Source organism: Rana temporaria, chromosome 6, assembly GCF_905171775.1.
Source record: "Rana temporaria chromosome 6, aRanTem1.1, whole genome shotgun sequence".
NCBI classification, from domain to species: domain Eukaryota; kingdom Metazoa; phylum Chordata; class Amphibia; order Anura; family Ranidae; genus Rana; species Rana temporaria.
The window spans coordinates 30,995,864-31,023,755 of NC_053494.1; the positions used below are offsets into that span (position 1 = coordinate 30,995,864).

Sequence of the window (27,892 nt, forward strand, 5' to 3'; positions counted from 1 at the left end):
TGGTAATCCTCTGGATTACTTATAGAGGCCTTAATTGCCTTATTCTGAACAGCTGAAGTTTTCCAACGCCCTAAACCTTTTATGGCTACTTTTGCAGCCGACGCCTAATAACAATTGGTGTATTGTCTAAACAAGGCAGAAATGTATCTCCCGTCTGTGACAACACCCACAGATTTACCTGACTTCCTGTCACAATGCTTAGAATCTATTGATTACAAAGTGGGACACTTATGCCGCATACACACGATCATTTTTCTGCATGAAAAAAACGTTGTTTTTAAAAAACCTTATTTAAAATGATCGTGTGTGGGCTACACATCATTTTTCAGGTTCTGAAAAACGACAAAATTTTTTTTCGAGCATGCTGCATTTTTTAACGTCGTTTTAAACAATGTCATTTTTCGGGTTGTAAAAAATGATCGTGTGTGGGCTAAAACGACGTAAAAAACACGCGCATGCTCAGAAGCAAGTTATGAGACGGGAGCGCTCATTCTGGTAAAACTACCGTTCGTAATGGAGTAAGCACATTCATCACGCTGTAAAAGATGGAAAAGCGCGAATCGTCTTTTACCAACACGGAATCGGCTAAAGCAGCCCAAAGACGAATGGAACTTCCCCTTTATAGTGCCGTCGTACGTGTTTTACGTCACCACGCTTTGCTAGAGCATTTTTTTAAAATGATGGTGTGTGGGCAACGTCGTTTTAATGATGAAGTTGGGAAAACTTTGTTTTTTGGACATGCTGAAAAATTATCGTGTGTACGCGGCATTAGGCCCCGGACCACTCTTTTCTCCAGTGCAGTTTATGCATTCAGCTTGGTCAAGGAACTGCCTCACCCTGTGACTTGATAGTGAAGAATAAGCAGAACACGGATTAGGTCATCCCTTTGCTCTTTCCTCCTATCAACACGCTCTTTTGCACTATGCTGTCAATCCAAACATTAGAGCTTGAATAGTTTTCTTGCCCCTTCATCTCAAACGCAAAAACGCAAAGAGTTGTGCTGTGCGGGGTGGGGTGGAGGGAGACTACAGGAGGCCTATAGACAGGGGTGATATTTAACCACTTCCATATCGGGCATTTTCACCCCCTTCCTGCCCGGGCCAATTTTTTTGGGGGATATTTATTATAGCAAAAAGTAAAAAATATATTTTCTTTTTTCAAAATTGTTGCTCTATTTTTGTTTTTAGCGCAAAAAATAAAAACCACAGAGGTGATCAAATACCACCAAAAGAAAGCTCTATTTGTGGGAAAGAAGGATGCCAATTTTGTTTGGGAGCCACGTCGCACGACCGCGCAATTGTCAGTTAAAGCGACGCAGTGCCGAATCGGCCAGCCATATGGTCTGGGGCTTAAGTAGTTAAACCCATTATGTGCCCATTTTCAATATTACCATGTTTATATGAACTCTTTGCCAATTATGACAATTATTTTTACATGTAATAGGAAGTCCAATAGGTGGTGTAGCTACAATCTCTCTCCACTGTTATGTACTACCATGTTTTTTTTTATATGTTTACATATGTATATAGACAAACTATACTATGATATCAAATACTAGTATGTACCATTTTCAAAATCAATTTAATCCTTTTAACTGACTGCGTTCTTCATTTAAAGCCTCGCCCCTTTTTCTTTTTCTCATCAGCAGTATACAGCAGTCTTATGACTTCTATCAATGTCTGGCTGAGCAAGTTAAAGCTTGTAGGAGAAGTTTTCATTCTCGTTGACTGTCCTACGAGCAGGTCCGGCCCTACAATGGGACCGGGTGGTACCATGGGTACCAGGCGGCACTTTTGACGCCCGCCAGCACGCTCCGCTGCATGTGAGGAGCACGGCCCTGGGCTGCCTGTGAAGACACTCGCAGAGGGGGGGGGGGGTTAGAGCAGTCAGCAAGTGAGCAGGCAGGCGCCACTGCCTGCGAGGAGCCTGGCGCCGCTGCTGTTAGTGGTGACAGGAGCGGGTGGGCAGAACATTTATATATACATGTATAGAGCCATGACACGTCCTTTTACACATGTATAGAGCCCCGACAGGTCATTTTATACTCCTTTATACATGTATAGAGCCATGACAGGTCCTCTTTATACTCCTTTATACATGTATAGAGCCACGACAGGTCCCCTTTAGTTATCATGATATAAAATAATGAATGTGGGGGCCTTTTGGTGGGCGTGATTTTTTTTTTGGGGGGGGCAGCATTTCATTCTTGGTCCCAGGCAGCACAATGTCTTGGGCCGGCACTGCCTATGAGGCTGCGTGACCCCTGACTTTCTGTCTGGACAGTGCTGATTGGTCCTGTGCTGATCACATGCACCCTCCCCTAAACAAACAAACAACGCTCTAGCAATACACACCAAACTGAGCATGTGCAGAGTGCCCCCAAGGCTCTGTAGTACCTATCAGGAAATTGATTGGGGACAGTAAAAGGAGGAGAAGATCAGACAAGATCGGATCAAACAGCCTTTTTACACAATGCAGAGGATTAACCCCTTAGATTCCACAGTGTGTATAGCAAGCATGCTTTACTGCATATATACATACGGATTTTACTGTTGTGGCTTTAGTAACACTTTAATAATTATTGTGCTGAATTCATTTGTCTTTTATATCTGTTCCGAGTTCAACTTTACAGCCATTCATATCCGCTTTTAGAAGGTAACCGGACTACATTGCTGAAAAGTGAATTAATAGTATCTACAGCAACAGACCACTTCGCATATCACCAAGGGCAGTGAAAAATCTAACAAAACATTATTAGGTTACATCTAACACACCCTGTACGCTTTCAATGACGATGGATAAACAAAGAATTGACAGAGTTGCGCAAATTAATAAAGTTCCTCTTTCGTGGTAAATAGAATCAATCATTAACGGTAATTATAAAATTGTTTATGAGATTACAATACATCACAAAGCCATAAAAACAGAGAGGTTTATGACAGCAGAGAAAGGTCAAGATCACCGGGTGGACAAAGTTTGCTTCGAGGATGTCACCGTGTGAACGGAAAACAGCTGATATAAATCAAGAGTAACAACTGGAGGGGATGGAGAATTTAGAGAATTGCTCAGAGAAAAACTTTACTGATGTACAGGTACCCACATCCTAAATAGTATTGGAAAAAGTGTAGGTGGGTTGGGGCAACAGGATTTTATCTGTAACTTGACATGTTTCACGCTTTTTACGCTTCTTCAGGAGGACAGAGGGAATGAAGCACTGAAGAAGCGGAAAACCACAAGACATGTCAAGTTAGACGGCCTACACATAGGTACCTTCTCTGGAGTAGCTTCCCTGGTAGAAGTAAGGGTAGTAACCGTCAAGAGGGACATTACTGTATAAATTGTATGGTCTTTCTGAATTGTGCTATAAACTATTTGTATACAATAAAATGTATTATTTTATAAAAACTTCTTCGTAGTGTCCTATGACAGAACAAATAAAATCCTGTTGCCCCCAAACGCACCTTCATTCTAAAATGTTCATACGCAGGTCATCCAGTTGGCCAGCAGTGCAGCTGTAATTATGACCATTTAAGCGGACTATCACCCAATAAGGCTCCATTCATACTTGTGCGACTTGTCATGCAACTTTGGACATCAAAGTTGCATGACGAGCCATTTTCCATGTTTTCCAATGGTTCATTCATGAACCATTCATATCTGTGTGACTTAAAGTGGAGGTTCACCCTAAAACAATTATCTAACATTACATCCAGCATACTAACGACATGTAAAGTATGCTGGTATTTTTTTTTTTTCTCCGTACATACCGTTTAATTGTTATTTTCGCCCAGGCTTCCGGGTTTTGATTCCCACGGGACTGGACGTTCCAATTGAAAGCTTAGCTGATTGACGTCTGGAAAAAATCTTCCCATGGCGCATAAAGCGCGTCACCAGTTTTCCGTAAATAGCCGACATGCGAGTCGGCTCTATATGGCGCCTGCGCAGTCAGCTCTACACGTAGGGTTGCCACCTGTCCAGGATTCACCCGGACAGTTCGGGTTTGGGATCTTGTGTCCGGGTTTCAGTCTGCCTGAAACCCGGACACATTATTTAGACTGGGCTGTGGCTCCCCAAGTAACTGAGGTAGTCACACAAAAGTCTGTTGCCATTCGGGAGATGCGGGCCGCTGTCTGGGGGCAGGTTTGGCATCACTGAGGGGGAGCCACGATGTCAGCAAGAGCAGTTTGGCCACACCCACTGTTTGCCGCAGCTCGCTGCAATACCACTGTCCTTGAGGCACCCAAAGGTGCCCCATGTCTTTTATTATCCGATTGTGTATACTACGAAAAAAAATGTGCCCTGTGCCGCTAAAGTGTTCGGGTTTGGCTCGAAGAAAAGGTGGCAACCCTATCTACATGGCGGGCGCAGGCGCCGTATAGCGCCGACTCGCAGGTCAGCTATTTACGGAAAACTGGTGACGCGCTTTATGCGCCATGGGAAGATTTTCACCAGACGTCAATCAGCTAAGCTTTCAAAAGGAACGCCCAGTCCCGCGGGAATTAGAACCCGGAAGCCTGGGTCAAAATAACAATTAAACGGTATGTACGGAGAGAAAAAAAAACAGCATACTTTACATGTCGTTAGTATGCTGGATGTAATGTTAGATAATTGTTTTAGGGTGAACCTCCACTTTAAGTTGCAGCAACTTCAAAGTTGTTCATGCGCTACTTTCGTCTGACTTTCAGGCAACTTAAGCACGACAGACTTTAAGATAAAAAAAAAAAAAGTGGAGTTCCACCCAAAAATTGAACTTCCACTTTTCGGAATCCTCCCCCCCCTCTGGTGTCACATTTGGCACCTTTCAGGGGGGAGGGAGGAGCAGATACCTGTCTAATACAGGTATTTGCTCCCACTTCCTGGCATAGATCACCGCGGTGATCGCGGTGACCTACACCACTTCCGGTGCCTACTCTGTCCTCCCCCGCTGTCTTCTGGGAGACACAGGGACCAAATGTGTAGCGCGACTCGTGCATGCGCAGTAGGGATCCAAGAAGTGAAGCCGCAAGGCTCCCGATTCCCATACCGAGGATGGGGGCGGCAGCACCCGAGAGCCGACGGACAGATCGGCTTCGGCTGCCGACATCACGGGCGCCCTGAACCGGTAAGGCCTCGTACACACGACGGGTCCTGTCCGATGAAAACGGTCCGCGGACCGTTTTCATCGGACATGTCCGCTGGGATCATTTGGTCTGATGGCTGTACACACCATCAGACCAAATTCCCCGCGGACAGGATACGCGGTGACGTGGCCGCGCCGATGACGCGGCGACGTGCGCGACCCTGGAAGGTCAATGCTTCCACGCATGCGTCGAATCACGTCGACGCATGCGAGGGCTTTCGGCCGAGCGGACATGTCCGGTAAGTCATACAGACGACTGAACATGTCCGACGGACAGGCTTCCAGCGGACATGTTTCTTAGCATGCCAAGAAACATTTGTCTGCTGGAAACCTGTCCGCTCGGCCGGCAATCCGGCCCGGTCGGCCGTACAGACGACCGAACATGTCCGCGGAAACTGGTCCGCGGACCAGTTTCAGCAAACATGTTCGGTCGTGTGTACGAGGCCTTAGTGTCCATATATTAAAAGTCAGCAGCTGCAGTATTTGTAGCTGCTGGCTTTTAATATTTATTTTTCGGGTGGACCTCCGCTTTAACCCTCAAAAGTTAAGTCATACTTGATAGTTATACAATGCAACTCACTGGTCAAATGCCAAAGTCATATCCAAGTTGCACCCATCCAAAGATTCGTCAAAGTTGCACTCCAAAGTCAGCGTTAGGCCCCTTTCACACAGGGCACGTCCTTTTTGACGGACTGCTCTGCAGGGATCGATCTGTTGATCTCCGCTGAGCAGGCGGATGACAGGTCTGTCTCCACTCACTATGCAGAGACGGACCTGTCTGAGCCCTGCTCTACTCTATGGATTTGGCGGAACAGATTAGATCAGATAGCAGCGGATGTCAGCGGACATGTCACCATTGACATCCGTCGCTCCATAGAGGTGAATGAAGTGTCCTGAAAAAAAGACAGGTGGGCCTGATTCATGTGTGAATGGAGCCTTAAAGGGGTTGTAAAGGTACAATTTTTTTCCTAAATAGCTTCCTTTACCTTAGTGCAGTCCTCCTTCACTTACCTCATCCTTCCATTTTGCTTTTAAAATGTCCTTATTTCTTCTGAGAAATCCTCACTTCCTGTTCTTCTGTCTGTAACTCGACACAGTAATGTGAGGCTTTCTCCCTGGTGTGGAGTGTCGTGCTCGCCCTCTCCCTTGGACTACAGGAGAGTCAGACTAAAATCTACTGGAGATTTAGTAGACTAAATATGACTAAAACAAATTGCAGGAGACTAAAATGCTAAGACTAAAACGAAATTTGCTGCCAAAATTAACACTGGCACATGCCACATGGGGGAGGGGGGGGGGTAGGAGCCAACATTACAGGGGACTGAAGTTCCTATCTAACACTTCATCAGAGTTTTGAAGTATAATGTTTTTCGAGATGCATCTTTAAAGCCAAAAGGCACTCATCGTGTTCATTATCCATATATGCATGAAAAGCGCCAGGTTCTTTTTAAGGCTTCATTTCCACTGGCGTTTTTACAGCCACTTATGTTAGCCTTTTTTAAAGCTTAAAAACGCCTGTCCATGTTTTTTTTTGTGAGCTGGAGCTCAAAAACGCCGCGGTAGCGTTTTTGAGCGCGTTTTTGAGCGTTTTTTAATGCCTGGCATTTTTACAGCTCTGTTGCTGGAGCCACAGAACGCCCTGGTCCCGCAGTTTTTTTACATGTCAAAAACGCCTATGCCATTTGCAGCTCAAAAACGCCTATGTGGGCATGATGCCATAGAATAACATGGACAGGCGTTTTTAAGCTGTAAAAAACGCTCAGAAAAGTGGCTGTAAAAACGCCAGTGGAAATGAAGCCTAAAAGTCCCAATCCCTGAATACACTATCCTTGCTTTTGTTGCCCTTCAAGCTCTGTTCAGCCACTGGAAACAAGGAAAGACAGGTTGGGTAAGCTCTGATCATAGCATACAGGTGGGGCTGAATTTCTCCCTGCCTTAATGTGACAGCACTGGGCCAATCATCAAGCAAGAAGGCAGTACAAATGAGGAAGAGGAGTGAGACACATGCCACCAGATATCTTCTTTGTTCTCAGTGGCTGAACAAAGTGGTGGGGGAGCAGAGGAAAGGTGACTTCTGGGGGATCCAGCGTTAAACAGCGTTTGGTTTCATGTTATTTTGCTGCTCATCATGGATCATGAAATCTCCAAAATACTAAAATTCAGCAAAATGAGAATTAGAAGAAATATTCCTACCCTGAGGAGGCATCCAGTGAGAAAGAAGTCACAGGTCGGCTGAAACTACGAAGATCCCACAGCAGCAACTCTCTCTCTCTGACCTAATGAGAGAAATGACAGAATGAGATAAAATGTTTGGAATATGGATAGCTTTTTTCAGAGCTTATTCTTCATCAGAGACAGAGATCCTCAATAGACACATGAGTGTCAGCTGCGGGTTAAAGCGGAACTAAACCCTCTATCCTTTTCAGCCAGGGAAGCTGCCATCTTGGCCTCTATTTGATCTTCAACTGCCATGTTGCTGCACATGTGATCAGTTATGACTCCAGCCATTGGATGGTTTGACAGTTTGGTTGAGAGCACAAGCCAATGTGACAGCATTCCCAGCATGCTGAAAGTAGAACTGTTAAACCAATGGGTTTAGTTCAGCTATACATTTTTAGTATTAAAGGGGTTGTAAAGGTTCGTTTTTTTATTTTCTAAATAGGTTCCTTTAACCGCTTAAGCCCCGGACCATTATGCAGGTAAAGGACCAGGCCACTTTTTGCGATTCGGCACTGTGTCGCTTTAACTGACAATTGCGTGGTCGTGTAACGTGGCTCCCAAACAAAATGGGCGTCCTTTTTTTCCCACAAATAGAGCTTTGTTTTGGTGGTGTTTGATCACCTCTGCAGTTTTTCTTTTTTGCGCTATACACAAAAATAGAGCGACAATTTAAAAAAAGAAAAAAAAAATTTAAAAATGCGAAATTTTGGACTTTTTGCTAGAATTTTTTTCCTCGGTTCAGGCCGATACATATTCTTCTACATATTTTTGATTAAAAAAAAATCGCAATAAGCGTTTATCGATTGGTTTTGGTTCGATTGGTTTGCGCAAAATTTATAGGCCCAGATTTACATACATTGGCACATATTTAGGCCGACGCTACGCTACGCCGACGTAGCACAGAGAGGCAAGCACCGAATTCACAAAGCACTTTCCTCCCAAACTGCGCTGGGTTCCCTCGGCGTAAGCCGTCGTAGGTGGAAGTGGGCATGAGCCATGCTAATGAGGCGTGACCCCATGCAAATGATGGGCCGAGTGCCATACAAGTACTTAAAACGAACGGCGCATGCGCGGTCCCGTGGACGTATCCCAGTGCGCATGCTCAGAATCACGTCGGAACTACTCCCTAAGATACAATGGATTACTGCCTACGACGTGAACGTAACCTACGCCCAGCCCTATTCATGTACAACGTAAACAACGTAAAATACGACGGCTGTGTTCCCTGGTCCATACCTTAGCATGAGTTGCGCCTCATATATGGGGAATAACTTTACGCCAGACGTACGACTTACACAAACTGCGTAAATTATGCGCCGGGTGCAAGTACATTTGTGAATCGACGTATCTCCCTCATTTCCATATTTGAATAGGAAATCAATGGGAGCGCCACTTGCGGCCAGCGTAAATATGCGCCCATGATACGCCGGCGTAGGAAAGTTACGTCGGTCGGATGAAGCCTATTTTCAGGCGTATCTCAGTTTATGGGCACGGCACATAGATACGACGGCGCATATTTACACTTACCCGGCGTATCTCGAGATACGTCTGCGTAAGTGCTTTGTGAATCCGGGCCATATCGTTTACAAAATAGGGGATAGTTTTATGGCATTTTTATTAATATTTTTTTTTACTAGTAATGGCGGCGAACAGCGTTTTTTTTGTGACTGCGACATTATGGCGGATACATTGGACACTTTTGACACATTTTTGGCACCATTGTCATTTTCACAGCGAAAAGTGCTATAAAAATGCACCGATTACTGTGAAAATGACAATGGCAGTGAAGGGGGTTAACCACTAGGGGGCGCTAAAGGGGTTAAGTGTGTCCCATTGTGTGTTTCATACTGTAGAGGGGTGTGGCTGGACGTGTGACATCCCTGATCGTCGTTTCCTATGACAGGGAACAGACGATCAGTGACAAGCCACAGAGAGGAACGCGGAAAGTTTGCTTACACTCGCCTCTCCACGTTCTTCAGCTCCTGTGACCCGATCGCAGGACACTGGCGGCGATCGGGTCCGCGTGTCCTGCGGGCACGGTCACGGAGCTTCAAACAGGGTCGTGAGCGCGCCGCCAGCGGCGCGCTCGCAACCCACGGCTAGGTTCTTAAAGGGGACGTACATGTACACCTTTGTGCCGTGCCATTCTGTCGACGTATATCGGCGTGCGGCGGTCCTTAAGTGGTTAAGCTAGTGCATTGTTGGTTCACTTACCTTTTTCTTCGATTTCCCTTCTAAATTATTTGTTTTCTTTGTCTGAATTTCTCACTTCCTGTTCCTCCTCAGTAAGCTGTTCTGGCTGACTAACCCCCAACCAGAACGGCTCGGGTGATGGGGAGAAACAGGAAGTGAGAAATTCAGACAAAGAAAACAAATAATTTAGAAGGGAAATCGAAGGAAAAGGTAAGTGAATCAACCACACATTAGCTTAACCACTTAAGCCCCGGACCATATTGCTGGTCAAAGACCAGAGCACTTTTTGCGATTTGGCACTGCGTCGCTTTAACTGACAATTTCGCGGTCGTGTGACGTGGCTCCCAAACAAAATTGGTGTCCTTTTTTCACCACAAATAGAGCTTTATTTTGGTGGTATTTGATCACCTTTGCGGTTTTTAGTTTTTGCACTATAAACAAAAATAGAGCGACAATTTTGAAAAAAATGAATATTTTTTACTATAATAAATATCCCCCAAAAATATATTAAAAAAAACTTTTTTTTTTCCCTCAGTTTAGGCCGATACGTATTCTTCTACATATTCTTCGTAAAAAAAAAAAAATCACAATAATCGTTTGATTGGTTTGCGCAAAAGTTATAGCGTTTACAAAATAAGGGGTAGTTTTATGGCATTTTTATTAAGATTTTTATTTTTTTACTAGTAATGGCGACGATCAGCGATTTTTTTTCGGTACTGCGACATTATGGCGGACACTTTTGACACATTTTTGGGACCATTGGCATTTTTATAGCGATCAGTGCTATAAAAATGCATTGATAACTATAAAAATGCCACTGGCAGGGGAAGGGGTTAAAACTAGGGGGCGGGGAAGGGTTTAAGTATGTTCCCTGGGTGTGTTCTAACTGTAGGGGGGGGTGGCCTCACTAGGGGAAATGGCTGATCGCTGTTCATACATTGTATGAACAGACGGTCAGACATTTCTCCCCTGACAGGACCGGGAGCTGTGTGTTTACACACACAGCTCCCGGTCCCCGCTCTGTAACGAGCGATCGCGGGTGCTCGGCGGTGATTGCGACCGCCGGGCGCACGCGGGAGTCAGGAGCGAGAAGGGGACGCGCAGGAGTCAGGAGCGAGCGAGCTGGCCGCTTTACGAGGTGACGTTATACTATGTGCTCTCGCGCAGGGGAGCCGACCTGCCGCTGTAGAACTGTGGCGGCTGGTCGGCATGTAGTTAAAGGAACCTATTTGGAAAATAAAAACCCCCTTTAAGGGCTATAAGAACTTGCTTTAGGGGTTAGGTGTCCAATATTGAGGCAGAGGAGAGACCAGTGTTAGGGGCTGCTTCAAGGATACTTTATTTTACTTTATTGAGAACAAATGTATGGCAAATATGGGTGAGGTACAACTACAACACTGAAGGGAGCAGTATATGTCAAGTGACCTATAGCAATAACACAGAAAGAAGATGACAGCAAGATAGTGAGCCCTTGGGGAACACTCTACCTGGTTAAATCCAGATGTTACCAGATGGTTGTTGGAATTTGTCCACAGCACTCGAGAGTCTTTATTGTTGTCATGCCCCTGGGCATCCTGAAAGAAAGTAAGTCAATGTTAATACAGAAAAAGTGCTAAAATATATTTTAAATATATTTTAAATATATATATATATATATATATATATATATATATATATATATATATATATATATATATATATATATATATATATATATATATATATATATATAGTATTTCTCAATAACTAAGTTATTGCAGGCAACATTGTTGCAGCCACTGTATCCAGCCACACAGCCATATTGCCTTCACAGCCCTCTGAATTCAGTGCAGTAGGTTGTCAGAGGACGCTACACTATGGCTTCAAGTTTGTGGACATCTGAACATCACGTCTTTGCTGTTCAGGCATGATTGTGCCCCTTTGCACACAGCCAGCTCCATAAAGACACAGGGATTGATTTACTAAAACTGGAGCACTCAGAATCTGGTGCAGCTGTGCATGGGAGCCAATCTAGCTGTGCCCGCCGGGAGAAGACAGCAATGATTGCTAATGGCTATAGCAGCCGCTGGTGATAAAAGCAAGAGAATCCGGCAGGCTGGTTGTACCCAAGTTGATCAAATCGATCAAAGTGGTACATTCAGCCAGCGCATTAATGGTTCGAATTTTGGCTGGTTCCCGCTGAACAGGAAGTGATGGGGCATCCATTTAACGTGGACAGGGAAAGCAACAAAAAGTGAAAAAAGGTTATACACTTCAGTGTGGTTATAATGAGGTATTTTCCTAGAAACACCTCAATTGGGCCAATACATTTCCAGATTTAAAGTGGTTGTAAACCCCGACATACACCCATTGAAGCGACTGGTATCAGATGATATGAAATGAAATAAAAATCCTCCTACACAAGTTGTACCTGTTTATCTGCAGTCTTCTCTATATCTATTTAAATAAAAAATGTATAAAGCTTGTCTGAGAGTTTAGAAAAAAGGGTCAGAGAGCTGAATGCCTCTCCCATCCTCTGGAACTCCCTGCCCCAGTATGTCCATTCAGCCCCTACCCTGCCCACCTTTAGGAGATCCCTGAAAATGAAGGAAGCGCTCATGCGCGTTCGCAACTCCATGTGCACATCAAGAAGCTGACCCTTCTCAGCAGTAATCACAGGTAATGAGACAATCTGTGCGGCCGCGGTTCGGGAAATGTCTCACTGTCGGTGATTAGCGCTGTGAAGTGTAAGCTTCCTGGCAGGCACGGACACGTGGAGTTGCGAACATGCCTGAGGCCACGCTTACCACCACCCCACAGCTAGTACCTTTTGTACCACCTCCCCCTCCCTTTAGATTGTAAGCTCCATGAGCAGAGCCCTTCTATTCCTACTGTATTGAACTGCATTGTAATTCTACTGCCCCCCCCAACATTGTAAAGCACTGCGCAAACAGTTGGCGCTATATTAATCCTCTATAATGTTAATAATACTTTTCAGAAGGGGAGGTCAGCTATGAAAGTTTCTTCACTTCTCCAGTACAGGCTTCCTTTAACATTCATGTGCCACAAACCCGTTACAACCACTTATACCAACAGGCAGGGCTTTTTTTCTCAGATAATAGGTGCAGGAACTCCCCCTTTCTGAGTCACCCCTCTTCCTTGCCCCTACCCACCTCCGAGCACCTTCCCTTGGTTCCATCCTATACCAACCTCCCAGTACCGCCCCCTTTTAGACAATACAGAACCGAATAGAATTTTGTGGTGCTAAGAAATTTGTATGGAATTTGGTAATGATATCAAGAAAATCAGTAAAATAGATCCGCTGCAGCCAGCAACAATAGATCCCTCTAACAACAATGGATCACCGACAACAAAATGCCCCCCCCCCCCAGCAACAGTAGACTCCCGGCAGCATCAACAGATCTCCGCACAGCCAGCATTAATAGACTCTCTTGCAGTCATCAACAATAGACCCCTCCTTAAACAGTAGATCTCTTGCAGCAACAACTGACCCCCTGCAGCAACATAAGACCCACCCCAGCAACAATAGGTCCCCCACCAGCAACAATAGACCTACTCAGCAAAAGTAGACCCCCCTGCAAAAATTGGTCCCCTCCAGTTAGAATAGATCCCCCAGCAGTGAGCATCAATACCCTACAGCACACCCCAGCACCCCTTGCCCTGAAAAAAAAGCCCTGCCTACAGGTAAGGCTAGATTTAAGGTTTACCTGTAGGTGCTCGAAATATCTCCTAAACCGTGGAGGTTTACAAATGAGACGAGCGCCAATGTCTACGGCGCATGCGCTTTAGACAACAGCACAGGCGCACTTTAGAAACAGCGAGCGTATCGTTTCTAAAGGAGATCGTGATGTCATCGCGGCTACAGCCAATCACTAGACATGTGCAGACTGGAATATTTCGTTTCTTTTTTTCGTTTTCGTTTGGAAAATAAATTTATTTAGTTACTCCCGAAAATCGTTTTGATTTATTTCGTTTTTCGTTGGGGAATAGCTTTCGTCCGAAAATCCAATAATACTTGGTTTCTGTCGAATGGTCAAAAAAATATTCGACGGAACGTCGAAACTTTACGTCGAATCGTACATTTCCGTTCGAATATTCCGCCTACAAGAATTCTAATGTTGTATGACTAGTAATAATGTCGAATCTATTCTCTATAATGTCGAATCTATTTTCTCATAAATCGAAATCTATTCTCTGTAATGTCAAATCTATTATTTCTCTATGATGTCAAATCTTTTCTCTATGATGTCGAATCTTTTCCCTATAATGTCGAATCTCTCTATATCGAATTTTTACCGCAACGAAAACGAAAATAAAGCATTTTTTATGTCGGATCTTTCGGTTTTCGTTTCTTGCACTTTCGTTATCGTTTGTTAAAACGATAACGAAAAAACCTGATTTTCGGACGAAAATGCATTCTAACGAAAACGAATGCACATGTCTACCAATCACAGCGCCGGAGCCGCGATACCTGGAAGGAAGATGGACGCTTCGTGGAAGAGGGGACAGTGGTGACATCGCAGGCTTCAGTTTCAGGTAAGTGACACATAATGGGCTGCTATGCAGTGCATAGTAGCCCATTATGCTTTACCTTTACCATCAGGATTTGCTTCCTCTTTAAGAGAGCCTTGATGAGCAGTACTGTATACATCTTTTCAGCTCCTGCACGCTTTTACTATACGTTAGCCAAAATCCATTTAAACAGTGCAGGTTAGGAACCTGCTGCTTCCTAGTGTGACTTGAGCCAGAGCTGAACCTGTCACTTTATTCCCAGCACTTTTCAGTCAACTTCAAATTGTATTGTCACTCAATGTGACCCCATGCTGAGCCAACTGTAGGTCCTCAACTTCTGTAAGGTGATCCCCACAAACCGCGAACACACACTCTATCCACTTCTGCTGCTGCCGTCTGGCGTGACTGAAGTATACATGACATGCTGCTTTACATGTGCCAGGGGGCATTAAGTTGGCAATACCACAGACCCACACTGAGCTGACACACGCCAGTCCTCTGTATCCAGGCACAGCTGAAGCGCGCACAGTTTACATTTCAATTTTACCTTGTATACACTTGTGTATTTAACCTATAATCCATGAAGCATTGTGCATACATGTCATATTTCTGCAAAATGCAAGGTGAAAAGTAGATGTGCCAACATAAAAATATCCATAACGGTGTAACGGAGGCAAGAAGAACCTGACATTTTTTTTTTTTCATAACGTTTTTGACATTTTTTATCTAGACCTGTAGAAAAGAATCACCCCCTTTTAAATAATAATGACATTTTGTTGCCACATTTTGACACAGTTTTTGTTTTATTCAGCTGTATTTAGTCAACTTATAACATCCAAGTGAAAGATATAACACCAATATGTCAAAAAAAATATATATCAATTCAAAAGCAGAATCACCAAGTTGGAAAAAGGATCACCCCCCTCCTTAAAATAACTTGTAAACTAAATCAGGTCTAACTAATCACCTTCTCAAGAGCACAAAGCCATTTGAATTTCAACTGTGATCAGCTGTGGTCATTTTGATTAGCTCTCCTAGAGCATTTTAGTCCCTGGTAGTGCAACTGGGGCAATCAATCAACTATGGGTGGCAAGGCACTGTCAAAAGATCTCTGGATAAAGTTGTGGACAGGCACAAGTCAGAAGATGGATACAAAATGGCTTTATCAATGTATAGAAGCAGAGGGAAGTCTATTATTAAAGGGGTTGTAAAGGCAAAAAATGTTTTTAAATACTAATATACTTGCCTCCACTGTGCAACTCCTTTTGCACAGAGTGGCCCCGAACCTGGTCTTCTGGGGTCCCTCTGCGGCTGTCTTGGCTCCTCCCCGCAAGAACCAACCCCCTTCATGCAAGCTCTCGCGCATGGTGGTTGGTTCTTGCGGACGCGCTCCCGTGATACAGCCGGCGGCTATAGCCACTCACGGTATCACTCGACCCCGCACCCCGGCATTGTATGTGATTGACAGCAGCGCGTGCCAATGGCTGCACTGCTTTCAATCCATCCACTCTAGCCAATCAACGGCCAGGCTGAGCGGCGAAGAAGACGTTGGGGGTGAGCGCAGCAGGTGAACGGGCTCAGGTAAGTAAAACTGGGGGCTGGGGGGCGGTATTGTCGTTCACCTTAATGCATAAGATGCACTAAAGTGAAAAAACATTAATGTTTACAACTCCTTTAAGGAGTAGAAAGGTATTTGGTACAACACAGACCCTCCTTGGATCAGGACGTCACTCCAAACTGGATGAAAAAAACAGGAGGAAACTGGTCAGAGAGGCTCCCAAGAGGCAGTTGCAGGAATTTATGACAAAGAGTGGTCATTGTGTGCATGTGACAACAATATCACAAATTCTCCACAAATGTGGCCTGTATAGGAGTGTTGCAAGAAAAAAGCCACGTCTCATCAAAGGCCACATGCCGTCACGACTGAGCTTTGCTAAAAACGCACCTTGAAATTTCTGAGGTCACATGGAAAAAGACTGAGGCCCGGATTCGCAAAGATTTTACGGCGTATCTATTGATACGCCGCGTAAGTTTTAAGATGCGCCGTTGTATCTCTGCGCGGTATTCTTGAAGCTAGATACGCCTGAAATCTGGCTTCAGCCGACCGACGCAAGTCTTAGTACGCCGTCGTATCTTGGGTGCATATTTACACTGGCCGCTAGGGGCGCTTCCGTTGATTTACGTGTTGAATATGCAAATGACCTAGATATGCCGATTCACAAACGTAGTTCCGTCCGGCGCATCAATATGCGCCGTTTACGTAAGGCGTCGGTCCGGCGTAACTTTACCCCTCATAAAGCAGGGGTAAGTCATGTTAGGTATGGACGTCGAAAACATCGAACAGCGGCGTATTTTACGTCGTTTGCGTAAGTCGTCCGTGAATGGGGATGGGCGTAGGTTACGTTCACGTCGACTAAACATTGAGCCGGCGTAACTTAGGGACAAAATTCAACGTGATACTGAGCATGCGCTGTTCGTAAGGCGCGTCATTTACGTGGGGTCATGATTCATTAGCATACAACATGCCCCCCTACCAGCCTACTTTGAATTAGGCGGGCTTACGCCGACCCATATACGCTACGCCGCCGTAACTTCGGGCGCAAGTTCTTTCTGAATACACTACTCGCCTGACTAAGTTACGGCGGCGTAGCGCATATGAGATGCGTTACGCCCGCCTAAAGATACGCGCATCTTTCTGAATCTGGCCCTATAATTTTATTATTTTACCTCAACACTAAATGATAATTCTGGAGGAAAGCCAATACAGCTCACCATCCAAATAACACCATTCCTACAGTAAAGCATGGAGGTGGTAATATCCTGTTATGGGGGTGGTTCTCTGTAGCAGGGACTAAAGCACTTGTCAGGATAGAAGGAAAAATGTATGGGGCAAAATACCGTCAAATGCTTGAGGAAAATCTGCTGCCGTCTGCCAGAAAGAGGTCAATGGGAAGAAGGTTTAGGGTCCTTTCACACGGAGCGGACCGTTTCTGTGTCCGCTCCGTGTGTCCGCCAAAGCTCAGCGGGGATCCCCGCTGAGCTGTCGGCGGATAGGGCGGTCCCCGCACACAGTGCAGAGACCGCCCTGTCTCCGCTCCGCTCTCCCCTATGGGGGATCGGATGCAGACGGACCGTCTGTCCGTCTGCATCCGATCCGTTCCGCCGAACGGAAGAAAGATAGGGTTTCTTCCGTTCGCAAAAGCGGATCCCGACGGACGCGGACGCTAGCGGATGCTCCATCCGCTAACGGACGCGATCCCATAGGGATTCATTACAAGTCCGTTAACGGACTTGTAATGAACGGACGAACGGTCCGCTCGTGTGAAAGGACCCTTAGGTTCCAACATGACAACGACCATGTTGTCATGTTGACAACCCTGATGGGGCCCCCTAGTGGCATGGGGCCCTCGTGCAGTGCCCGAGTGACTCAATGGTCAGCCCGCCCCTGTTGCTAGTTTATTGCCGATCCCAAAATGCGGCCTGCTCACATCTACAAGAACAGCTACATATATCTCTACTGCTTCCACAGAATGTATTCTTACCTACAAGATACCCAACCAGTATAACCACATACTGTTGTCACCTTAGGGAAGTGGGGGTACATTGAAGTAGCAGAGCAAAAGCGGCCTGCCCATGTACCAAGACAATTGTATGCATTCTGCAGGCCCTATAGATGAAATGTTCCAGCATGCCCCGACGCATAAAGATTGGCAATGTCTGGAACTGGTCACATCACTAGAACACAAAGAACAAAATGGTTCCAGCTGCTGAAGAGCAGTAATCCTTGTCACCTGTTATAGTTTAAGTGAAAATCTATATGTATATTAGTATGTTCTTGTAAATGCTTGATAACTTTGAATGCTCCTTTCTCCATTGTGTACAGACATTTAGGGGATGATTTACTAAAACTGGAGAGCGCAAAATCTGGTGCAGATGTGCAAGGTAGCCAATCAGCTTCTAACTTCAGCTTGTTCAATTAAAGTGTTACTAAACCCAAAACAGTGAAATCAGTCTGTATATGCAGTAAAGCATTAATGTTATACTCACTGTAGAACCTAGAGAGGTTAATCGTCTACATTGTGTAAAAGGCTGTTTGATCCTGTATGCACAGATCCTCCCCTCCTTGCATTGTCTCCAAAACATGTCCGAATAAGACAGGAGTTAGTGGAGTCAGTCTGCACATGCTCCGTTTGGTGTGTATTGCCATTTATTGGGAGAGTGCATGTGATCAGCAAAGGACCAATCAGCACTGTCCAGATGGCACACTGGCAGCAATTGATGGCACACTGGCAGCAATTGATGGCACACTGGCAGCAATTGATGGCATTGGCACACTGATGGCACACTGGCAGCAATTGATGGCATTGGCAGCACACTGGTTTATGTATGTCTTATTGTCTTAGTGATTGATTAACATCACAACTTCATTGATTTGAAATGAATACCCTTTTTTTTTTTGTATGATTTTTAGTTTTGCTCATCACTGCCACACACATGCAGCCATGCATTGCACGTGTGGGGCAGTAATGAGCAAAACTAAAAATCATACAAAAAAAAAAGTATCAATGAAGTTGTGATGTGAATCAATCACTAAGACAATAAGACATACATAAACCATAATTTATGACATGACATTGTCGTTTGGCAGGACTTTATGGGGACAATGTCTGCAGTCTCTGATCCTCTCTAGTATCATGTCTGCAATCTCTGATCCTCTCTAGTATCATGTCCGCAGTCTCTGATCCTCTCTAGTATCATGTCCGCAGTCTCTGATCCTCTCTAGTATCATGTCCGCAGTCTCTGATCCTCTCTAGTATCATGTCCGCAGTCTCTGATCCTCTCTAGTATCATTGTCTGCAGTCTCTGTCCATCTCTTGTAGTATTTTGGGGTCAGTCTGGAGCACCTCTTTAAGTTGTCTGCTGTGTTTACAGTTTGCTACATGTAGAGATTTTTTTTTAAGAACGGATGAAAACCGTGCACAGTAATCTTGATGCATCGCGGAATCGAAACGAAATGAACCGTGGACTTGATAATCGTAATTGCATCGAATCGTGAGACCGGTGAAGATGCGCAGCCCTATTGTACATTATATAATACGGTAATAGAGTGAATTATAGGATTTTACAAGCATTTTAACTCTGTTGACACTGGGGATTCCTGACAGGCAGGGAGGGAGAGGGGGAGAAAAGACATTACATGTTAAGACCTACCCCGAAAATAAGCCCTACTGTGTCTTTTGTTGCCAAAATTAATAAGACCCGGGCTTATTTTCAGGGAAACATGGTATCGATCATGTAATTGAGTGATCAGACTGTCCTTCGTCATGACATGGATCATTTTTTAAACCCACTCAGTTATAGAGGGACTTTTGCATGGGCAGCCAGGAGAAAGAAACCAAGGGGTCCCTTCTTTAACTAGGTCCCAGGGACTTGTAACTTCTCAACAGTAACATATGCTTTGCTATCCTGACTCACAATAGGCACCATCTTGATCCTATTGCTGCCTGGATCATTAACTAAAACAACACAATCAGTTTCTCCCCATATGATACACATTGTGTGCTGTGCATTTATCCGTCACAAAGAGGTTTTTCATTTTTGCTCTTTAAACAATTCTTCTACCCCCATCAAAGTGGATGGTGTTATCCCACATTACAGAATAGAATGAAGCTAATAAAAAACAGCTACAACAAATGGAACTAGTTTGGGGCTCCCTTTATATGAAATATCTGTACAAAAGAAAATGTTCTGCTGTCATGGAAACAGCTTTTCTCCCACATTAGGGACATTTTGTAAAAACACATGCTCAAAAAAGTGATATAAAAAGATCAGTCCATAGAAGCAAATGCTTTTCTTTCATAGTCAGGAAATGGCCACAAATAAAAGTTTACCTGCAAAACCAAATGATGAAAATATGGACATGAAAAAGATCATTTGTATGTGGGAAAATTACATATAGTTCCAGTTCTGAAGAAAAACTTTTTGCAACATTGGTGAGCTACACGGATCATTTTACTATGTATTTTACAGATGAAAAATAGCATAGTTGCATGCATCCATAAAGTACATTACAGTGGAACATTGCTTTATGAGTAACGCAATTAACAAGCGTTTTGAATAACGAGCCACTTTTAAAAAAAAGAAATACTCTGTTCCCGAGCCTTTCCAAGTTCAGCCGAGCTGTCCCCGACCCTTTCCGAGGCTCTCTGGCGCTTCCCTTACCCCTGGCCACATGCGGTATTGCATGCCATAGAAGTCAATGCGGAACAAAGTATCTTTGTTTCCATTGACTTCTATGGGGAAACGCGCTTTGATATGCGAGTGCTTTGGATTAAAAGCATTCCACTGTATGTCTGAAGGTAGCCAGAGAAAATCAGAGATAATGAAAGGGCCACTAATAACTCCCGTAGTTATAATGGCTATGGCTAGGCCACTATATGAGATAGCCAGTCTTTAATATTCATACCATGCTTCTGCTCCTGAAGGTATTATGGTAGGAGTCATCACTTCTGTATGTATCACATTGCTGTATAGGTAAATATGAATCACCTGTTCCATCCCCCGAACCCCCCTTGCTCAGAACTTAACCTACTTTGTTGAATTTAATACATTTATACAACTACTTTAGAGCTATTGTACCCTATATGATTGTACTGTGAAAATCCAAATAAAAATAAATAAAAAAAACGATCCTTTACAAATCGCTTTAATATTGATTGGACCCTGGGCAAACATTTTCTTGGGTCCACTTATCAACTATTTGCAGACAGTTCAGGCTCAAGGGGTAACTGCTTTGGGGCCCACAACAATGGTTGGGCCAGGGGCAGCTGCCCCTTTTGCCCTGTGTTAACAACTTGCCGACCAGCCGCCGTCGTTTTACGGCGGCAAGTCAGCTCCCCTGCGCGAGAGCACGTAGCTATACGTCGGCTCTCTCGCAGGCCACTAGGGGCGCGTGCGGAAAAAAATATAGTGGCCTAGGCATAGCCATTATAACTACGGCAGTTATTAGCTGTAAGTATAGGAGAGTCATGGGAGTCAAAGAGCTCCAGGAATCTGTGGATGTGCTATGGTGGTTGAAAGGTAGAGGGGTCGGATAAACCGGAGACCTTGTGGTTGCCCCGCTCTCCCCCGACTCCCGTGCGTGTGCCTGGCGGGCGGGATCGCCGCCAGGCACACACAATCGCCCCCTGGTGTTTACCCCTTCACTGTATAGTAATTACACTTATAGTAATCCAATGCATTTTTATAGCACTGATCGCTATAAAAATGCCAATGGTCCCAAAAATGTGTCAAAAGTGTCCGCCATAATGTCGCAGTACCGAAAAAAAAATACTGATCGCCGCCATTACTAGTAAAAAATTTTTTTTATAAAAATGCCATAAAAATACCCCCTATTTTGTAAACGCTATAACTTTTGCGCAAACCAATCAAACGCGTATTGCCATTTTTTTTTACGAAAAATATGTAGAAGAATACGTATCGGCCTAAACTGAGGGAAAAAAAAATGTTTTTTTTTAATATATTTTTGGGGGATATTTATTATAGTAAAAAAATATTATTTTTTTTCAAAATTGTCGCTCTATTTTTGTTTATAGCGCAAAAAATAAAAACCGCAGGAGGTGATCAAATACCACCAAAATAAAGCTCTATTTGTGGGGGAAAAAAAGACGCCAATTTTGTTTGGGAGCCACGTCGCACGACCACGCAATTGTCAGTTAAAGTGGTTGTAAACCCCTATTTTTCACTTTTACCTACAGGTAAGCCTATAATAAGGCTTACCTGTAGGTATAAAGAATATCTCCTAAACCTGTACGTGTGCCATTTGATTTGTCCTGTTCTGCCTACTACGTCCTTTGCTTGATTGGTCCTGAGGGTGCCTGCTACATCTATGGCTATATATTTATTAGAAGTAGATTCGGGATATAAATCCATTGGGCTAGATTCAGAGAGAATTTACGCCGGTGTATCCATAGATACGCCACGTAAATTCAAATCTGCGCCGGCGTATCTTCTTTCTGTATTCAGAAAGCAAGATACGCCGACATTAGCCTACGATGCGACTGGCGTAAGTCTCTTACACTGTCGTATCTTAGGGTGCATATTTACGCTGGCCGCTAGGTGGCGCTTCCGTCGTTTTTTCGGTGTAGAATATGCAAATGACCTAGATACGCCGATTCACAAATTTACGTACGCCGGCGCTATTTTTTTACGTCGTTTACGTTAGGCTTTTTCGGCGTAAGTGTCACGGAACCATGAACCAGACGTACAACAAGAGATAAGTGAAAATAAGAAGGCTTTATTGAAAATCAAGCTGTAAAGCAAAAGTCCAAACGGATGGTTAAACAGAGTCTTGCGAAGCCAGAGGTCAGGAACCAGAAGGGTAGTCGGACGAAGCCAGGATCAGGAACCAGCAGGGAAGTCAGACGAAGCCAGGATCAGGAACCAGCAGAGAAGTCAGACGAAGCCAGGATCGGAACCAGAAGCAGCAGTCTTAGAAGCATGTGAACACAGGAGGACCAAGCAAGGAACTGAAGCCACAGAGCTCCTATATATGTGAGCCAGGCATCCAGCTCCTCCCAGTGGAAAGGAGGAGCCGCAGGGTGGGAGGCTACAAGGGTCCCAGAAACCAAGATGGCCGCCAGCACATTGTCAAACGAAGGAGACAGGAGAGAGGTAAGACCATGACAGTACCTCCCCCTCAAGGGCCCCTCCTCCGCGGTGCAAAAAACGGTTTCTGAGGGAAACGTGCGTGGAAGGCTCGGAGCAAGGCAGGAGCATGGACATCTGCGGAGGGAACCCAGGAACGCTCCTCTGGACCGTAACCACGCCAGTGGACCAAAAACTGTACCCGACCGCGGACCAGGCGTGAGTCCAGGATATTGCTCACCTCATACTCCTCATGATTGCCCACTTGGACCGGACGAGGCCGAGGAACCGAGGAAGTGAAGCGATTGCACACCAGTGGCTTCAACAGGGAGACATGAAACACGTTGGAGATCCGCATGCCAGGAGGAAGCGCAAGGGCATAGGCTACCGGGTTTACCCTGCGAAGCACTCGGAAGGGACCAACAAAGCGAGGAGCCAGCTTGGGAGTAGGCACTCGAAGGTTGAGGTTGCGAGTGGACAACCATACACGGTCTCCGACCTGGTAGGAAGGAGCAGGCGCTCGTCTGCGATCAGCCTGGAGTTTCTGGCGCTGCGCAGAGACCTCAAGGGACTTCTGGATCTGTACCCAAGAGGCGCGTAGGACGGAAAGGTGATCCTCCACAGCCGGAATATCCTGGGGAGAGAATGCCTCCGGTAACACGGCAGGTTGGAACCCATAATTGGCCATGAAGGGAGACGTCCCAGAGGAAGAGTTCACCGCCGTGTTCCTGGCAAACTCAGCCCAAGGCAGGAGGTCAACCCAATTGTCCTTGTGATCGGAGACATAGCAACGAAGGAATTGCTCCAAGGCCTGATTGGATCGTTCTGCGGCCCCATTGGACTGAGGGTGGTAGGCCGAGGAGAAGGAGAGATGAATCCCCAACTGGGAGCAAAAGGCGCGCCAGAACCTGGACACAAACTGACTCCCCCGATCCGACACTATCTCCTTGGGCAAACCGTGCAACCGGAAGACCTCCCAGGCAAAAATCGTGGCCAATTCTTGTGCAGAGGGTAACTTCTTGAGAGGAACACAGTGGCACATTTTGGAAAACCGATCCACAATCATGAGAATGACCGTATGGCCTCGGGATGCAGGGAGATCCACAATGAAATCCATCCCCAGGTGTGACCATGGGCGCTCCCCGGTGGCTATGGGTTGCAGCAGGCCCAACGGAAGGTGCCGAGGGGACTTACTCTGGGCACAAACGGAGCATGCCGCTACATATGCGGCGATGTCGGAACGTAGGGAAGGCCACCAGAACAGACGTGAAACAGCCCAGGACAGCTGATTCTTACCAGGATGCCCCGCGGTCTTGGAGTTATGGTAGGTTCGCAACAACCGAGTGCGCAACTCCTCAGGCACAAAACATCTGCCGTTGGGTCTCCCAGAGGGAGCACCAGATTGAGCCGCCAAAATCTGCTCACCAAGGGGAGAGGTCAGGCTGGTGCGAATGGCGGCCAGGATCTGATTCGGAGGTATGACCGAAGTCGGTATAGATTCCTCCCTGGACAGCTCGGAGTACTGCCGTGATAAGGCATCCGCCCTGATGTTCTTGGAACCGGGTAGGTAGGAGACCACGTAATTAAAACGTGACAAGAACAGAGCCCATCTGGCCTGACGTGGTGTCAATCTCTTGGCCTCAGAAAGGTAGGTCAGATTCTTGTGGTCCGTCAGGATGAGAACCGGAACCACGGAGCCCTCGAGCAAGTGCCTCCACTCCTTGAGAGCCTGCACTATGGCCAATAACTCCCTGTCACCAATCTGATAGTTGCACTCCGCGGGTGACAGTTTCCGGGAGTAAAACCCACAAGGAAGCAGCGGACCCTCTGGTGTTCTACGCTGAGACAGAAGGGCGCCTACTCCCGTCTCAGATGCGTCCACCTCGAGGACAAAGGGCAACCCAGGGTTGGGATGAGACAGAATCGGGCCCGACACAAAGGCGGATTTTAGGGCCTCAAAAGCCCGGATGGCCTCGAGCGGCCAGACCTGGGAATTACTGCCCTTCCTGGTCAGATCCGTGAGAGGCTTGGCCAGCATGGAGAAGTCCCTGATGAACTTCCGATAATAATTGGCGAAGCCCAAAAAGCGCTGCAAGGAACGAAGACCACTGGGCTGAGGCCACTGTAAGACAGCCGAAACCTTCTCAGGGTCCATGGAGAACCCCTCAGCGGAAATGATGTAACCTAAGAAGGTTACCTGGGATCGGTGAAATTCGCATTTCTCAAGCTTACCGAACAGCTTGTTCTCTCGTAACCGTTGCAACACTCGCTTGACATCCAGAATGTGGGCCTCCATGGATTCAGAGTATACCAAGATGTCATCCAAATAGACCACCACACACTGCTGCAACAGGTCACGGAAAACATCGTTGATGAATTCCTGAAAGACTGCGGGCGCATTGCACAACCCAAAGGGCATAACCAAGGATTCATAATGACCGGTCCTGGTGTTAAACGCGGTCTTCCACTCATCGCCCGCCTTGATCCTTACCAGGTTATATGCCGCCCTCAAGTCGAGTTTGGTAAAGACCGTGGCCCCCTTAAGGCGATCGAACAGCTCGGAAATCAAGGGTATCGGGTAAGCGTTCTTGATCGTGATGCGATTAAGGCCCCTGTAATCGATGCAAGGCCTCAACTCACCGCCCTTCTTTTTCACAAAGAAAAATCCAGCCCCTGCCGGGGACGAGGATTTGCGAATGTGACCACGGGACAGCGCCTCCATCACGTACTCCTCCATGGCCTCATTCTCCGCAACCGACAGTGGATAGACCCTGCCGCGAGGAGGAACGGCACCAGGTTGTAACTCTATGGCACAATCGTATGGGCGGTGCGGAGGTAGGGCAACTGCGCGCACCTTATCGAATACATCCCGGTACTCCTCGTATTCAGGAGGCAACAGAGAGTCCGAGGAAGTACACAGCAACTTGACAGGCCCATGGATGCAACTAGCCCCACACTGTGGTGACCATGAGAGGATCTCGGCCGATCTCCAGTCAAAAGTCGGATTATGCTTCTGGAGCCAGGGGTACCCCAAGACCACCGAGTAGTGTGGAGACGAAATAACCTGGAAGCAGACTGACTCTCTGTGAACGGCACCAATGGCTATCTCCACTGGAAGGGTCTCATGAGTCACGTGTGACGGCTGGAGGGGTCTGCCGTCTATCGCCTCTAGAGCCAGCGGGGAACCTCGAGCCTGCAGAGGAATGGAATTGGCGGCAGCAAACTCACTATCAATGAAAAAACCACCAGCACCAGAGTCCACCAACGCCTGGGTCGTCACCGAGCCCCCGACCCAGGAGAGGACAACAGTGATCAGTGGTTTATCAACACGGGAAACCGGGGACGAGGAGACTCCACCCAAGATCTGCCCCCGACAGGATCTCAGGTGCGAGCGTTTCCCGGACGGTTCGGACATGCCAACCGAAAATGCCCACCGAGACCACAGTACGTGCATCGGCCCTCGCGTCTCCGGAGTACCCTCTCCCCCTCGGACAGGCGAGCAAACCCCAGCTGCATGGGTTCACCCCCAGACAAGTCAACCCCAGGAGGCGTGGGAGGAGAGGGAGGCACGGGTGGGACAGCAAACGTAGGCGCCAAACTGTTAGGAGGCCTCCGCAGGCTCTCCTTAAAGGAAGGTCTCTCCCTGAGTCTGGTGTCAATCAAAATCAGGAAAGAAATAAGAGCCTCGAGCTCCACTGGTAGGTCCTTAGCTGCAACCTCATCCTTCAAGGCATCCGAGAGACCATGAGAGAAAGCAGCGACCAGAGCCTCATTATTCCAGCCCACCTCTGCTGCCAGGGTACGAAACTCAATGGCGTATTCGGCTACGGATCGTGAACCCTGTCTGACGGACATAAGGAGCTTCGCAGCAGAGGCGGCGCGAGCCGGCACATCGAATACCTTCCGAAGAGAAGCAACAAAACCGGAAAACTCGGCAACCACCGGATTGTTGTTCTCCCATAAAGGGCTGGCCCAGGCCAAGGCCTTGTCCGAGAGCAGCGAGATCAAGAAGCCCACCTTTGATCTCTCAGTGGGAAAGGCATGTGGCAGCAACTCGAAATAAATGCCCACTTGGTTAAGGAAACCTCGGCACTGAGTTGGCTCTCCCCCAAATCGCTGTGGAAGGGGGGCAGAACCGGTCATACCCCGAAACACCGCAGGCGCAACAACAGGCGTCAGGGTAGACTCTGGCGCAACAACCGGAGCGGCAGTAGGAGCGGGCCCAGGAGCGACAACCGACCCATCGGCAACGGGAGCGAAATGAGCCGTGCGTTCAAGCAGGGTTTGCAACGCCACGGCGAACTGACCCAACAGGTAATCCTGCTGATCAAGTCTGGCAACCAGCGTGGGGAGCGAGAATGGCCCTGTACCGTCAGAATTCATGGCTTGGTCCTAATGTCACGGAACCATGAACCAGACGTACAACAAGAGATAAGTGAAAATAAGAAGGCTTTATTGAAAATCAAGCTGTAAAGCAAAAGTCCAAACGGATGGTTAAACAGAGTCTTGCGAAGCCAGAGGTCAGGAACCAGAAGGGTAGTCGGACGAAGCCAGGATCAGGAACCAGCAGGGAAGTCAGACGAAGCCAGGATCAGGAACCAGCAGAGAAGTCAGACGAAGCCAGGATCGGAACCAGAAGCAGCAGTCTTAGAAGCATGTGAACACAGGAGGACCAAGCAAGGAACTGAAGCCACAGAGCTCCTATATATGTGAGCCAGGCATCCAGCTCCTCCCAGTGGAAAGGAGGAGCCGCAGGGTGGGAGGCTACAAGGGTCCCAGAAACCAAGATGGCCGCCAGCACATTGTCAAACGAAGGAGACAGGAGAGAGGTAAGACCATGACAGTAAGGTTACTCCTGCTATTAGGAGGCGCACGCAATGTTAAGTATGGTCGTTGTTCCCGCGTCGAAATTTGAATTTTTTACGTCGTTTGCTAAAGTCGTTCGCGAATAGGGCTGTACGTAATTTATGTTCACGACAAAACCAATGACGTCCTTGCTGCGTACTTTGTAGCAATGCACACTGAGAAATTCCACGGACGGCGCATGCGCTGTTCGGGAAAATCGTCAATCACGTCGGGTCACCAAGAATCAACATAAAACACGCCCCCTCATCCACATTTGAATTACGCGCGCTTACGCCGGCCCCATTTACGCTACGCCGCCGTAACTTAGAAGGCAAGTGCTTTGTGAATACAGCACTT

At 46.5% G+C, this 27,892-nt stretch overlaps 1 protein-coding gene across 1 annotated transcript in view; it reads right to left on the bottom strand.

Moving 5' to 3' along the window:
* The window catches only part of LOC120943338 (coronin-7-like), a 268,405-nt gene that overhangs the window by 175,254 nt on the left and 65,259 nt on the right, over positions 1 to 27,892 (bottom strand). The window contains exons 8-9 of the mRNA XM_040356578.1: positions 11,020 to 11,106; positions 7,313 to 7,395 (exon numbers count right to left, since the gene is read on the bottom strand). Coding sequence (XP_040212512.1) covers positions 7,313 to 7,395; positions 11,020 to 11,106 — 170 coding nt within the window. The remainder of the gene's footprint in view (positions 1 to 7,312; positions 7,396 to 11,019; positions 11,107 to 27,892) is intronic.